We start from the raw sequence: 14622 nt of genomic DNA on the forward strand, positions 1-14622 counted from the left end.
TTTCTGCTTACTGCAAACAAGTAGCTGTGGTGTGGCTCAGCTCGAGCACACACCTCATATTCAAGAGCTTTCTGTAAACAGGATTAAATAAAGTCAACCCAGGGCAGGAGGAAGCTCAAGCAAACAGCTGCCAGGGACTAAACAGAAAGGAGGGACATCAAGAGAAGGGTGTTGAGGACAGGGCGGAGGAGAAGGGGATTTCTGCTTTTTCCTTCTGGGAAGTCCGCCGAGGAGGAAGGTCAGCTGGGTGCTGTCTCTGTCTCTCTGAAGTGCTGTCTCTGCCTCTCTGAAGTAGCAGGCTTTCACCCCAGCATCTGGGGTGAAAATTTTTTTACCAGAGTCTTCACTGGTAAAAAAAAAAAAAATAAGTCTGCGATTTTCTTTCTTTGTAACAACAATAAGTACTCCGTCTTCTTCACAGCTCCTAGAAAGAAGTATTATAAACCTGGGTTTCTCCCGGCATGAAAGGTGAGAGAAGACAGCTCACTGTAAACTTTTCTAAAGTGATGCTTACAGGTCATAGGGCCATGGGAGGAATGGGTGAATGGAAAAAAAAATGAAGTATTATTTGGCAGTTAAGTAGATTGTAATGTCCTTTGTAAAAAAAAAAAAAAAAAAAAAAAAGAATCATGTTAACCAAATTAAACCAGAACCAGAGAGGAAAGTGTTAGTTACACGTTTGCTCTCATATGTAAGCACTAAAAAAAAGAGGAATTTGATCAAATCTTTGGTTTATATACAATAAATCCTTGTACATGAATAAATATGTTTAAAAAACGACAACCTTGAGAACACGCTGGGGAGTAAAGGAAAAAGAGAGGAGCTTCGCTTACTCTTCTGTGTGGATCTATTTTAAAGCTGCAGCAGGTCATACCGGCGCAGAGAAGATCAACAGAGCAAAAGAAAAAGTTTCAGACGACAAGGGGCGAGGTCAACGGACGTCCACAACGGACGTGTGGACAATGAAGGACCATGGCACTTCCTATACTCCGCTTTCCTTCGTAGGCCCAAATCAGTTCCTAGTAGATTACAGGTCTAACTTCTGAACTCTCACGTTTCGTTTAATATCTTGAGTTTGGAGGTCCTTCTGAGCATAGCGGAAATTATTCCTTGATTCCTGACCAAGAAAAACTGAGGGGCAAATGGTGTTGTAGACTCTTTATTCTCAAGGCAATTTAAAGGGAAATGACTGATACATTTGACTTTACAACTATGAAGGTTTTGTGTGATGATACATAGCACAAATGAAATTTTAAAACAATATTATCCTTTTTAAAAATGACACACTGGGAAAAAGCTAATGAAATATATGTCAGGTAAGCATTAAAATCACAATGATATAAAAAGCTTTTTTGGGGAAAATGTTTGTGGGGAGAGGGTGATCCGTGTGGGTTCAGGTTTCCACAGAAGCCAGAGGCACTGGGCTTCCCCAGATCTGGAGTCACAGTGACTGTGAACTGTAAGACGTGGATGCTGGGAACAGAGCTTGGAGCCTTTGCCAGAGCCACGTGTGCTCTTATCCCCTGGACCACCTCTGCAGCTCCATCGAGAGTTTGTTCAATCAGTAAAAGGCACGTGCCTTATGAAGAAAAAAGGTTCCCAGAGACTGAACTACAGAGGGCTAGCCAGCATGTGGAGCTGTCAAGAGATGCAAGAAAACATCAAACTCTCCACCTCCCAGAGGCACCAAGATGAGGGGCACCAACAGCAGCCGCGGGAGTTGAGGCTTTCTGCTGGAGAAAGCGTGAATTGACTTCCCGATGGCACTTCACCGGCATGTGTAGTTCAGTGCAAAGCACAGACAGTTTTTATTCCAACGACCTTACTCCCGTAAATTTAGTCTAAGTAATAGCTGCATGCCGGAAAAACTCTAAGTGTGTATGCACAGTGGCGCGCTCTTAAATAAAAGGTAGGGTGTCAAGACTCAGCGCCACGGGCCGCCACAGGCCCATTCTCTCTGCACCCGGAGCATGCAATGCTTTTAAAAAGGGATTTGCTGTGGGCTAGAAAATTGGTGGGGGTTAAGAGCACTTGCTGCTCTTGCAGAGGACCAAAACACAGTTCTCAGAACTCACGTGGTGGCTCATAACCACCCACAACGCAGTCCCAGGGGGTCTGACGCCCTCTTCCGACATTCTCCTGGTGCACAGACATACATGCACGCAGATACTCATTCATAGAAGATAAATCTTTGGAAATTGGTCTCCTTTCTTGCACCCTTCACTGCATAAACCTGAACATGAAACCCATGTCCTCTCTCCCTTTAGAAACAAACACCTGGCCTTAGACAATGATGACCAGGGCTTTTCTAGAAGAGAATAGAAAAAATAGAAGATTTTGAAAATCAAGATGCAAGTTCAGCATTGAAAAGGGTTCACTGAGCACTGTTTGTGTTGTTGCTGTTTGTTTTGGTTGGTTGGGTTTTTTTTTGTTTTGTTTTTTTGTTTTGTTTTGTTTTGTTTTTTTGAGACAGGATTTCTCTGTGTGTTAGCCCTGGCTGTCCTGGACTTGCTTTGTAGATCAGGCTGGCCTTGAACTCACTGGGCTGCCTCTGCTCAGGAGGCACCACCATGCTCTTCAGGCATTGCTTTTCACTTCCTCTCAAACCCATTTAAATATTAACTTTATTCCAAGCTGCCTTGGAATTTCAAGAGAAACACACCACTGCTCTGGGCTTACCTCAAGGGCTGCAGTTCCGACCTTCGACAGAAAACACTGTTCTGCTATCCCTAATCAGTCTCATATTCATTTTCTTGGTTGTTTGTGGCTCCTTCTGGAAGTGACAGGTGGTGGAACTCAACAGTCAAAAGGGCGGCACAGGGACTCCTGTCTAGGTAATGTGGAGACTCATAATAAGGTAATACAGTTTAAAATTGACATGACATTAGAGATAGAAAGACATGGCTTTCCCAAGACCAAAGAGGTAGTCTACAAATTACCTCAGTGGCTACTTCAAGGGCTAGCAAATGGCAGGGAAGAAAACTAGACTTGCATTAAAAGTCAGAAATCTGTCTGCATCTGTTTCTCCTTCCCCAACCCCCACACCCTGCCAAGCCCTTTTGTTGTTGTTGTTGTTATTTTTTCAAGACTGGGTTTCTTTGTGTAGCCCTGGCTGTCCTGGAACTAGTTCCACAAATCCGCCTAGGTCTGCCTCCCAAAGGCTGGGATAAAAAGGCCTGCACCATCACGGCCCGCCCGTTTCTCCCTTTAAAATAGGAACCACAGACCCCTGACTTCCTGCCACACAGAACCTTGTGAGGATGGATGAATAGGTGCCTGCTGTACAGCTAAGGGCACACCCACCAACTACATACACACACACCCCAACAACAAAAACCTACACTAGCCCAAAGCAAGCATGTTCCATGACTGAGCAGAGCCTCAATTCCAATTCCCAATCTGGAAGAAAATACAAAGCCAGATCTAAACAGCCCCAAGACCAGTCATGAGGGAGAGAACTTTCCTCCACCCCTGCATTAGGCTTTAGCTATATTTTTTAAATTAAATTAATTTTATTTTGTGTGCACCTACATGTGGATATATGTGTGGGCATGCACATGACATGGAGCACAGGTGACATTCAGAGGACAGTTTGCTAGAATGAGTTCTCTCCTTCCCCTGTGTGAGTCCCAGCCTCCGTCTTGGCCGTCAGCCTGAGCCGCCTCTCTGCCTCGAGACCTAGCTTTAGTTAGTGGGACTCACAAGCCAGCTCAGCACCATGGCAGACAGAGTTTCTCCTTTCTCAGTTGTTTTTCCAAGGACACCTATGTATCTCCTAAGGGTCGCTCCTCCTGTTGGCTGGGAATCCAGACACGGAGGGGAAAAAAGGTATTACAGTACAAAGATGCCTTCTTCACGCTGTGGGAACACTACTTAGAAAGAACGGCAGAAAGATGAAGCACGGCTTTTGCGCACGCCCACCGCCTGCTGCTCCTGTGTGCACGGAGACTCCACGTCGTGATTGGGGACAAGGAAGGAAATAACCAAGTATGTGTGTTTGCTATTTTTGTGGCTGTAGATGAACTCCTCTAATATTTCTACACTGTGCTACAAGCTGATAGTTTACTTAACATTTCATCAGTTAACCTGAACCGAGATTTCCTCCTTTCAGTGGAAAATTTTCCAAGCCCCCATGTAGGCAACTCTGTCTTGGACAGTTTTTCTAGAGTGCAAATCTAGAGAGCTGTAGAAAAGGCAGTCCTAAGTTGTTGTGTAGGGTTGGTAATTCAAAGGACAGAGGGTGCCAGTAGTAGCAAGGGCCGTCGGCTGGCACAGAGGACACAGGTATCTGGGTGCTGCCTCCCTCTGCTGGACTTTTCCCAGTTAAGCAGAACACTCCCCACCCCCACCCCACCCCCAGGTTGGAGCAGCTTTAAGGACAGTCTGATGGTATTTTAATCTGAGCATCAGTGGTTTCTGAAAAAAACAAAAAGGACGATAACTTCAGGAGCCTGCACAGCACAAGGGCATGGCACCGCATCTTCGGGACTTTTGATGAGGGTCTCGTGATCCTTCAAAGCAGAGTGGAATGCAGAAGGAAGGGTAGACTGACTCATGGGTGCCACGTGCTCTTCTGGTAACTAAGCCAGTCCCATAAGAAAGGCACTAATGTCTCTAATGTTCAAGTCAGCCACTAAAGGTCCTACCCCAACCAATTTCACCATGAGTTTTGTGGAGACTAACCACACACAGCACCAGGTCACCAGGAGGTCACCAACACCCTGAAAGCCAGCAGAGAACGCGCCAGCCACAGCGCTGGTGGTGCGCACTTCCAGGACCACATTCTCACGGGTTCCACCCTAAGGTTCTACCATGTAACCAGCGCCGCACTTCCTTCCCCATGCTTTTAATTCTATAGGCCTACCAATCGAAGGAGGGGGAAGGGAAAGAGAAGCCACAGCCTTGGAGTTGAGCTGTCTTTAGACAAGAAGCTGAAGGACACCAGCTGGGTTTAAAAGCCAAACTGAATACATTTCACCTGTATATTCACCATATGGACAGTAGGCCGGCCCCGCCTACAGCCAGCTTTCACAGGCCATGACGCACTGTCTCAGTCACCGCTTCCGAAGTGTAGGTAAGGTATGTGAGTCACCGTTATCTCCCAAAACTCGTGCGGAGGCTGACCATGAGCCCACTGCTCCTACTTTATCACCAAACCCAAATTTCTTAAGGGAGGCAGAGAACAATTTTATAGATAATGAGTACGAACAAAGAATGATAACTAAAGAGAGAATGGTCAGAATTACAGAACGCGTCTTGCTGGAAAGCAGGCATTTTGATCTCACATAAACAATTGAAATTGCATCAAAACAATGCTGCCTAACGGTCATGCAGGGAACTTGAGAGACTGACCAGGCTATTGTATTTTCTGGTACAGGCAAGGGGCTACTTGTAAAATGTTTGAAACATTTATTCATGTCGGTGTCCTTTATCCAGTGACCTTCTTCCTAAAGTCAAATTCTAGCCCAGACTTAAGCCCATCTCATTACCTACTGTGACAGATGGATTCTGAACTAACTAACAAAGGTGCCTAACAGGAGGTGTAGAGGTTCCACATCCGGCAGCTATGGGAGCTGACTCTCAGAGTCTGTGGCCTGTGCACGTCCAGTGTTTACAGGGCTGGCTCCTAGGGCCTGTGGCCAGTGGTCAGTATTACATTGGACATGAATCTCAAGTTCATGGACATACAACTGGTCCAGAAAGCAGGATCCCAAGTTTTCTCCTCTTGGAAGATTCCACAGAGATGGTTGCCATCTTGAATTCAGGAATGCGGTCATGCTGGGAGGGAGAAAGTTTCTGGTCCAAACATGGGCTCAGGTGGGGAGCCACACAACGGAGGCACCTGAGAAGTTGTCAGCACATCTGTCCATCATCAGGTCAGTGTTCCCAAGCAGAGCCCACCAGCCATCTAGACACGGAGGGGGAAGAGAAGGCACAAACATTGCACACCCTTTTGTTTCCTCACTGCGTGCCCTGTCTGTGGCTCATACCCATGTCCCAAGGCTTCGGCAGTGAAACTGTGTAGGAGATCAGCCTTACTGCCACACTGACGGGGTCAGGAGGCCGTCTCGTCTTCCTCCAAGCTGCAGGGTTAGTCACGCTGTCTGTCTACCTGCTGCCTGTGCCCTGACCCTCCTCATATCCAGCTGTTCTGCATGACTCCCACCCCAGACTCCCCCCATTCCACTCATTTTTAAAAAATGACACTCTCACATACCACACTGCTGAGAAGGATAGGAATGCAAGAATGGTCACAAAAGCCACGGAGCCCAGTCCAACACCCACCATCTGCTGCGGTGTGAGTGACGAATCTGTGGGAAGAAACCACACGGTGAGCCCACAGCACACCCATCACGGCCCTCCCGGGAGATCCACATCCAACCGTGCAGTCTGTTTTAACCCAGGGCTGGGCTTCATTTAACAAAGAATCCCAAGAATGCCCCCACAGTGCCTCTGTGTCCCCAACAGGTCCTGAAGATTTCAGGCCTCAGGAAACCACAGTTTCAAAGTATTTCTAAGAAGGAAGCATAAAACCAGATCATATTAAGATGAAAACAAACAAACAAACACAAACAAACTTGTGGCCACATCCAAGCTATAATGCATACTATGTGTCTTCTCTCAGGTCAGTTACACTTGGTAGATTTTTACGGGCCATTTCCTTTCACATGGAAGAAATTATTCTGACATCATTTGAGCTTGGCCTTCAACAGCGTTGGTCGGCTCCAGTGCTCACGTGTAAATCCCTTTTGTTGAGCAGAACTGCCTCCAAGTCCCTACATTATCAGCAGATAGTATCACCCTGCTCTGCCTCACAGGCTTTTTAAGTCCAAGTAAAAGCCCTTGGAACACATGTTCTATTCAAGGAATGTCACATGACAATTCCAGGAAGATCCCTGAGCCTCATGACTCCAGCAGAGGCTCTGTCTTTACTTATCAGGCTCTGTGGCACGTGGTACCGTTGTAAGCACCTTACACGTGGAAACTCAGTCTCCTGTGGTAGTTAATCTTGAATGTCAGCTGGATTGAGAGACAGCTGGGAGAGGAGGAAAGTTCATTCCTGGGTGTGTCTGTGAGGCAGGAATCTGGACCCTCAATAAGCTGGGGCCTGGATGAACAGAGGCAGAAGGGGGCTGGCTAGCTTGGGCTCGCTTTCCCGCTCTTTGCTTCCTGGCTACCATGAGGTGAGCAGCCTGGTCTGGCGCATGCTGTGCTGCTTGATTCTAGCCAAAGCGATGGGGCTAGCTGACCTCAGACAGACACCCCTGGAACTCTGAATCCAAAGAAACCTTTCATTCGACGGTCTCTGACATGAACTCAGTGGCTAGCTCTTTGACTGCCTCCCCCTGAGCGGGGAGCAGCCTTGCCAGGCCACAGAAGAGGACATTGCAGCCAGTCCTGATGAGACCAGATAAGCTAGGGTCAGATGGAAGGGAAGGAGGATCTTCCCTATCAGAGGACTTGGTGAGGGCCATAGGAAGAGATGAAGAAGGGAGGGTGGGATTGGGAGGGGGGGGGCTACAGCTGGGATACAAAGTGAATAAACTGTAATTAATATAAAAAATTAAAATTAAAAAAGATACCTTTTACTCACGTAAGCTGTTTGTTGAGTTACTGTGTTCTCATGATGAGAAAATAACTCAAGCATCTCCTAATGAATGTTTATCATGAGAACTATTATTGTTCCCTTTCCACAGGTAAGGGACCAAGGCACAGAGTAATTAAGCACAGCTCAGAAGTCTATGACTAGCTTAAAAACACTTTGGGTCCAGTGGAAACTCTGTGGGGTCCCAAACACCCACAAGCAGTCATGAAGCACACCGCTTTAACGGTCAAACAAAACTCACTGTCCCCCAAAGTGTTGTTACAAGACTTTCTAGAAAACCACGGATTGGCCAGGTATGTGGTATGCACCTATAATCCTAGCATTTGGGGAGTCGAGGCAGGAGCATCATAAGACCAATTTGGGCTGCACAATAAGACCGTATTTCAAAATTTAAAAAAAAAAATTATGCTTTTTGTATTTTGAAGAAGAGGGCCTCAACATTTTAAGATGCTAAGTTATCAAATGGAAAGAAGAATATGAGATATTGGAATTTACTTGTATATTATACATGAAAAGACTTGATTACTATACATAGAGACAATGGAACATTAGCACAGGAAAGAATATGATGGAACAAAACAGAGTGCCCAGAGCAAAGCCAACTCCTGCAAGCCATTTCACAGCTTGAATGCTGCAATGATGGTGCCTTAAGTCTTTATCTCCACACCCTCCCTCTCTGTCATTAGGATTTCAAACCAGGTCATCAGCCATCTTGCTCCAGTTTCCACACTGGGGCATGCAGCACTTGGAAACTGTATCAACAGGAAATTGTATCTCACAGTAGCCCATAGTAGCACCAGCTGCCCAGTAAGGGAGCAGCAAATGTCAGCTACTATCAACTTTTGTTACCATTGTTTTGTAACTGTTTCAAACAAATGAGTGAAATGAGAAATCACCTATATCTGGTAAAGAGAAAAAAGTGGTTAATCAGAATAAAGTGATTTTGATCACTAAAGTTTATTCCATATACCAAAATAAATTTAGGTAGATTAAAGACAAATTGAAACATGAAAAAAAAAAAAAACAACCTGGGAAATGTTGGTGAATACTTACATAATATTAAAGTGGTTGAGAATCTTCTCATTATATTTATGAAAGCAGGAGCCTTATAGACTTAACCACATTGGAAAGCATGCATTTTAGATACACAAAACTACCATTAGCAAGGTTAAAAGGCACCATTTGCATTATCAGTGAAGTTTTTAGTTTGTAATAGCAAATGCCCCCTTTAATCCCAGCATGTAGGAGGCAGAGGCAGGCTCAGAAGTCAGAGTTTGAGGCCAGCCTGCTATACAGAGCAAGTTCCAGGACAGCCAGGGCTACACCGAGAAATCTTGTCTCAAACAAATAAAAACAAATGAGAGATAGAAAGAGAAACAGAGGGGAATACAGCAGTGGAGATGGGGGTTAAGAGATGCTGGTACTTTCATGCCGTGAGTGCCTTATGGGACTAATCCTACTTCCCCTCCAGGTCTTGTCAATATTTTCCCTTATCTTTTCCCCACATACTTCCCCTACACTTTAATCTTTGGTGAATGAAAACGTTGAGCTGAAGGACTCTGGACTGGAGTCCGTGCTCTGTGAGCCCTGGATTCAGGAGTTACTGGTTAGTTGATGTTAGCTTTGCAGATTATCCATTTCTACTCCTATCTACAGCCCTCATATCTCCCTACTCTGTCCACAGGCATGTCATTAAGTGTTAGCAGAAATCAAAATACACTGTTTTCTGTCTTACTTCCTCGGCCAATGAGTGGGTCTGTGTAAGGAGGAAAGGAGAGACAGCTGAGCAAAACTTCACGCCCCATGCTGACTCATTAGAAACACTGTCACTGTTGCTGTCAGTGAAAGCCAAGCTATCACCTTGCTGGCCTTGACTTCACGCTGTCTTTGGGACACTTTTGGTGGTGCTGTCTTTGTACAAAGTCCTTGTCTACTGCTCAGCCAGGCCTTCTCTTCCAGATCTCAGAAGGGTCAGCAGCAGCTCTTTATCTGTCTCATTTGAAACTATGTGAATCTTCTCTGAGGTGTTTTACACAGGTGGAAAGATATTAAGACCCCTCACAATCCAAAAGGACAGAAGCAAAGTAGGAGCTGAGGAAGCCAAGTTTCCCCTGCCCGTCCACTGCCAGCACCTGCCTCAGGAGTGAGCCATGCTATTCCTTGCTGTAGACATTGGTATTAAACCGAGACCTCTGGGGCTGCTGAGCCGATGAGTCAGAGATTAGGAGCACTCGCTGATCTTCAGGAGGAGTGGGATTCAGTTCCCGGCGGCTCACAACAGCCTGTAACCCCAGTGCATCTGACACCCTCTCTGGCCTCTGAGGGTATAACAGTCATAAGGCACAGACTCACGCGGACACAGGTGCACACATAAATACTAAAAAGTGACCTTTATTTATTTTGCATAGCGTAATGTGGACTTCGGCTGCCAGCATGATTTTCAGTCCTTGGTTGCAGGTCTTTTAGTTCACTCTGGCTACAAACTCAAAGTCTACAGCAGCACCCAGAAGGTGTAGCCACACACAGCTTCTTCCTCTGAGAATGACTGGCTAATAAAACTTACAAGTAGCCAATTTGAATTTCTTTTTATTTTTATGGTCGTGCCATTCTCTGGCTCCCCTCCCTTCCGCAGTCTCATGATGTGGAACCTTTAATTTTCCTTCTGAATCATCCATGGAATAGTCTCTTAGAAACTCAACTGAGTGGTTCATGTGTTGTTAGTCATTCTTAGAGAAAGTGAATACATTTGAACCATAACCTTCCTCTCTACAGAGACTGTGCTCAGGAGTAAATGGGACCCCTTTTTACTCTTTCACCAATAGAAAAGACCACAGGTGCTGGAGAGGAAATTAGATCCTGTGACAACCTTGGCGACTTCCTGTGAGGGTGGACATGTTTTCAGAACTGTACACAGGGATGGTCATTTCCCAAACGCAACTGTTGCCAGCAAATAGTACAAATAAATTAACACCATGACTCAGTGTGGCTTGGGACACATCCAGACAGCAGTTGGCACGTCAGTGTGAACACAGGAGGAAAAGAGTAAGATTTAGTGTGTTTGATTTCTCTTTGTTACTCTAGGGTCTTCTTATTTACTATCCCTGCACTCGGTGACATAGAAAAAGGGAGCAAAGCAGGAAGTAAATTCGGAGATAATTAATGTTTGATAAAGCAGCAACATTGCTGAAACCATTTGATGGTAACTTAACACATTGCTGGAAGTTTAGATAGCTGTAAGCTCACTCATTAGCTCACAGCTCTGTGGTTCCAGGCTCAGGTACACTGTGACGGGTTCTTTGCACAGACCCTTTACAGGGCTGAACTCAGTGTGTTCAATGGCCCACCTTTCCTTCTGGAGGCTCTGGAAAGAATGTGCTCCCAAGTTCATCCCCACTGTCCGCTAAACTCAATCCCTTAACGTTACAGAACTGCAGTCCTCATTTTTTTATGGTCTGTCAGCAAGGTCTGTCTCTGAGTTCCTGCAGGCCACCTGCACACCTTGCCACGTGGCTTTTCAAAGCTAGCAGGAAACTTCCTCTGTCAAATCTTTCTCACCTGTAGCAGCTTCAACATCCCTAGTCCCTGACCTGTAGAGCCAAGTTCAAGGGTTTGTGTGACACACCAGGGCCAGTGGTGTCAGAGAGACCACCCTATAGCTCTACCTACCACACTCTGAAGGTTTTTTTAGTGTGTGTGTATGTGTGTGTGTGTGAGAGAGAGAGAGAGAGAGAGAGAGAGAGAGAGAGAGAAAGAGATCCCCCTAACAGATTGGTTCCAAAAAATCCTCCCCTAAGATACCAGATTTTTTTTTAATATTAAAGTCTCACATAAAATGTGTTTGCATAGAATAGAATCGGTCTACAATCTCTTGTGTACTTTGGTTTGTCTCCAGAGCACTTAGAATGCTGAAAACATGTAAATGTTATGCAATAGCTGATATACTATGTTGCTTTAGGAATAGCGACAAGGAAAAAGCCAGCCTGTATTTGGCACAGCACAGCCATTGTTTTCCAAACTATCTCTCAACCTTCAGCCAACTGAGTCCACAAATACCTGGATACAGTTGGCTGACTCTGTGTACTTGCACCTTCACCTTAAGCTTGTCTCTTGCAGGCTTTCTCTGCAGATTTAATTTGACAAGCATTAACTCTGTGCTGCATTCTTCCTAAGACTGCTTGCAGCCTACCTCCTAAACATCTAATGCAGGCCAGGCGATGGTCCAGTTTTCTTCAATGTTCTTCCCACGTCTTCAAAACCTCATAGAAAAATATATTAGCAGCTGCTCTGCAGTGTGGGAGAGAGGGTAGCTAAAGAAAAGGGGAGGAGAGCAAGGCGTGACCCTGAGGAGTTCTGACAAGCTTCGGGAAAGGGGCGTTTGGTTTTCATACTGAAGAGGTGGACTCCAACAAGCAGCCAGTCACAGATAGCTGGCAGGGCATCCAGAGGGGAGTAAGAAGGCCACTGTGTGAGCAAAGACATTAAAGAGAAATAGAGAGCATAGCTAGGACACCATCTGAATGGAGAAGAATGAGAGAAGTAATCAGAAGGTGTGTCGGCGTTAAACCGAGGCCTCAGACACAAGGCTGGGAAGCAGTGGAAAACCCTTGAGGAGCTACCAAAGGAAATACTGAAATGAGTAGTGCAGCTCAGAAGTGAGTCAGGTGACAGCAGGCTAGGAGAAAGAGGGGAAACCTGAACTCTTGTGATGGGAGACGAACAAGGAGGCTTTGCCATCTATTTGTGCTACAGGATGAGCTACATAAACAGAAATGAACATGCCAGCTGAGAGAGAAATGAGGAGTCACCAATGACTCGGGTTTCATTCCTGTGCCTGGAGAATGTTCCCTGACTATAGCTCGCCATCATCTCAGTGACTCAACAAATCAGACTCACAGTGCTTTGTGGCTTTAAGGAATCTTAGTCCAGGCAGAGGCGACCGAGCTCTAGCCAAGCTAAATACCTTTTCAAAGACACTGTCTGATCAGGAGCTTGATGGAGGCAAGGGAGCTCAGGCCTCTGCATTTGACATCAAATACAATTCCCTGGCTATAAAGCTATCTTAGTGTGGCATTGTGACAAAGGTAAACACAAAACTCAGTACTGGGCAAAAGCCAGAATAGGGCCAAACACTGTGCATTAAGGACCTGAAATGATCTGGGGATGAACCTGGATCACATTCCTCTCCAATTACCGAATGGGAGTTGTCCCAGTTAAGACTTCTACTGCTGCAGTGGAACGCCATGACCAAAAAGCAAGCTGGGAAGAACGGGTTTATTTGGCTTACACTTTCATGTCACAGTCCATCACTGAGGGAAGCCAAGACAAGAACTCAGAGTAGAAACCTGGAAGCTGGAGCTAATGCAGAGGCCATAGAGAGGTGCTGCATATTGGCTTGCACACATGGCTTGCTCAGCCTGCTTTCTTAGAGCACCCAGGACCACCAGCCCAGGGATGGCCCCACCCACCATAGGCTGGACCCTGCCACATCAATTACTGATGAAGAACATGGTCTACAGGCTTGCCTACAGCCTGTTCTTATGGAGGCATTTCCTCGGTTGAGAGGTTCCCTTTTCTCCAGTGACTCCAGATTGTGTCGAGTTGACATAAAACTAGCCAGAATAGGAGTCTTCACTATTAGTTGTTTGCTTGTTTGTTTATCATCATTATGATCATCATTTGGTTTTTGAGACAGAGTCTCATTACGTAGCCTTGGCTGCCCTGCAGGTCACTATGTCAAACAGGCTGACTCAGAGACTTGCTTGCCTCTGCCTCCCAATGTGCTTGGATTAAAGGTCCTCAGTAATGATTCTGAAGTTAAGGGGGGGAGAGAAGGACAATGACAAAAGCCACTCTATACTAAAAACTCGTCCTATTCATCACAAAAGGCCAACTACAGCCTCCCCTCTGGCAGTTTGTTCTGCCTGGTTTGAATGTTTCCCAATCCTATCAAATAGTTTCTGGAGAGGGTAGGTTCCAGAAGCTGTTGTCTGTGTCTGAGAGCTTGCACATCTCACTCACAACTAGTTTCCTTGTAAGAACTCTCTTCTGTCCCTGTAGCTTCAGGGAGTGGACTGGCTTAAGATGTTTTGGATGTTGGAATGTATGACTGTTTCCTGTACCCTTCATTATACTGCTCCAGAAAAGAGAGGTCGGCCACAGGCACATGTCTGTGAAGACGTCAGAAAAGAGAGGTCAGCCACAGGCACATGTCTGTGAAGATGACAGAAAAGAGAGGCTGGCCACAGGCGCATGTCTACAGCACAAGAAAGCCGTCATCTAAGGCACCTGGCCCAGCTCCAAAACCAACTATTCTACCCTGTTGAAGAAGGTGCGAGTAGAGATAAAAAGATGGTAAGACGAAGGGAGAGGCAGGCAGACGAAAGCCTCATTCCCTCAGCCCCTCCTCCTCACATCCTGCTAAGTCCTCTCTTTAACCAAGCGTCCTCGATACAATCCTGAAAGCAGCTGTGCCTCTCCGCTCCACTACTACAGCCATAATCTCCCTCGTGGCAGTGCTCACAGGGATAGTAAGGACTTAAAGTGACAGTGTAGGCAGAGGGCAGCGTTCCTCAGCCTATTACCAGGAAAAGGGCCAAAGTCAAAGGTTATGGATTTAACAAGATATCTGGAATTAGCTACAAATAATGGAATTCCTAGGAATTGCCTATTTTGGTTTTAAAGAGATGGTCTGCAGGGGAAGCCTGACAAACAAGGATCCATGATTACTCAGTCCCGAGGCAGCTTCCCAACTCATCACCAGCTCTGCAGCAAACAGGAGGAGGGCTGTGCAGTCAGGTGGGCCTGCATCGGGGAGCCTGACTCACCACATGCTCTAGGCTGCTGCCAGGACAGCTTAGGCTTTACCTATCCAGCAGGGTGCTCACTGTCAAGGGCGCTGGTGTTTGCTGGTTGATGTCATGTATAAAGTTTGGGAACTATTATGTTTCCATGTATCATAAGCTGCACATCTGGAGCTGATCAAGAAGAATGTACCACCCCTGGATTCCCAGCCTTGG

At 46.0% G+C, this 14622-nt stretch overlaps 1 protein-coding gene across 1 annotated transcript in view; it reads right to left on the minus strand.

Moving 5' to 3' along the window:
- Positions 1-1143: 1143 nt before the first annotated feature.
- Susd1 (sushi domain containing 1) overlaps positions 1144-14622 on the minus strand; it is a 124400-nt gene continuing 110921 nt past the window's right edge. The window contains exons 17-18 of the mRNA XM_055611612.1: positions 6218-6311; positions 1144-5908 (exon numbers count right to left, since the gene is read on the minus strand). Of these exons, the coding sequence (XP_055467587.1) occupies position 5908; positions 6218-6311 (95 nt within the window). The 3' untranslated portion in view covers positions 1144-5907. The remainder of the gene's footprint in view (positions 5909-6217; positions 6312-14622) is intronic.

The sequence above is a fragment of the Psammomys obesus genome, unplaced genomic scaffold (assembly GCF_907164565.1).
Source record: "Psammomys obesus unplaced genomic scaffold, mPsaObe1.curated_primary_1811, whole genome shotgun sequence".
NCBI classification, from domain to species: Eukaryota; Metazoa; Chordata; class Mammalia; order Rodentia; family Muridae; genus Psammomys; species Psammomys obesus.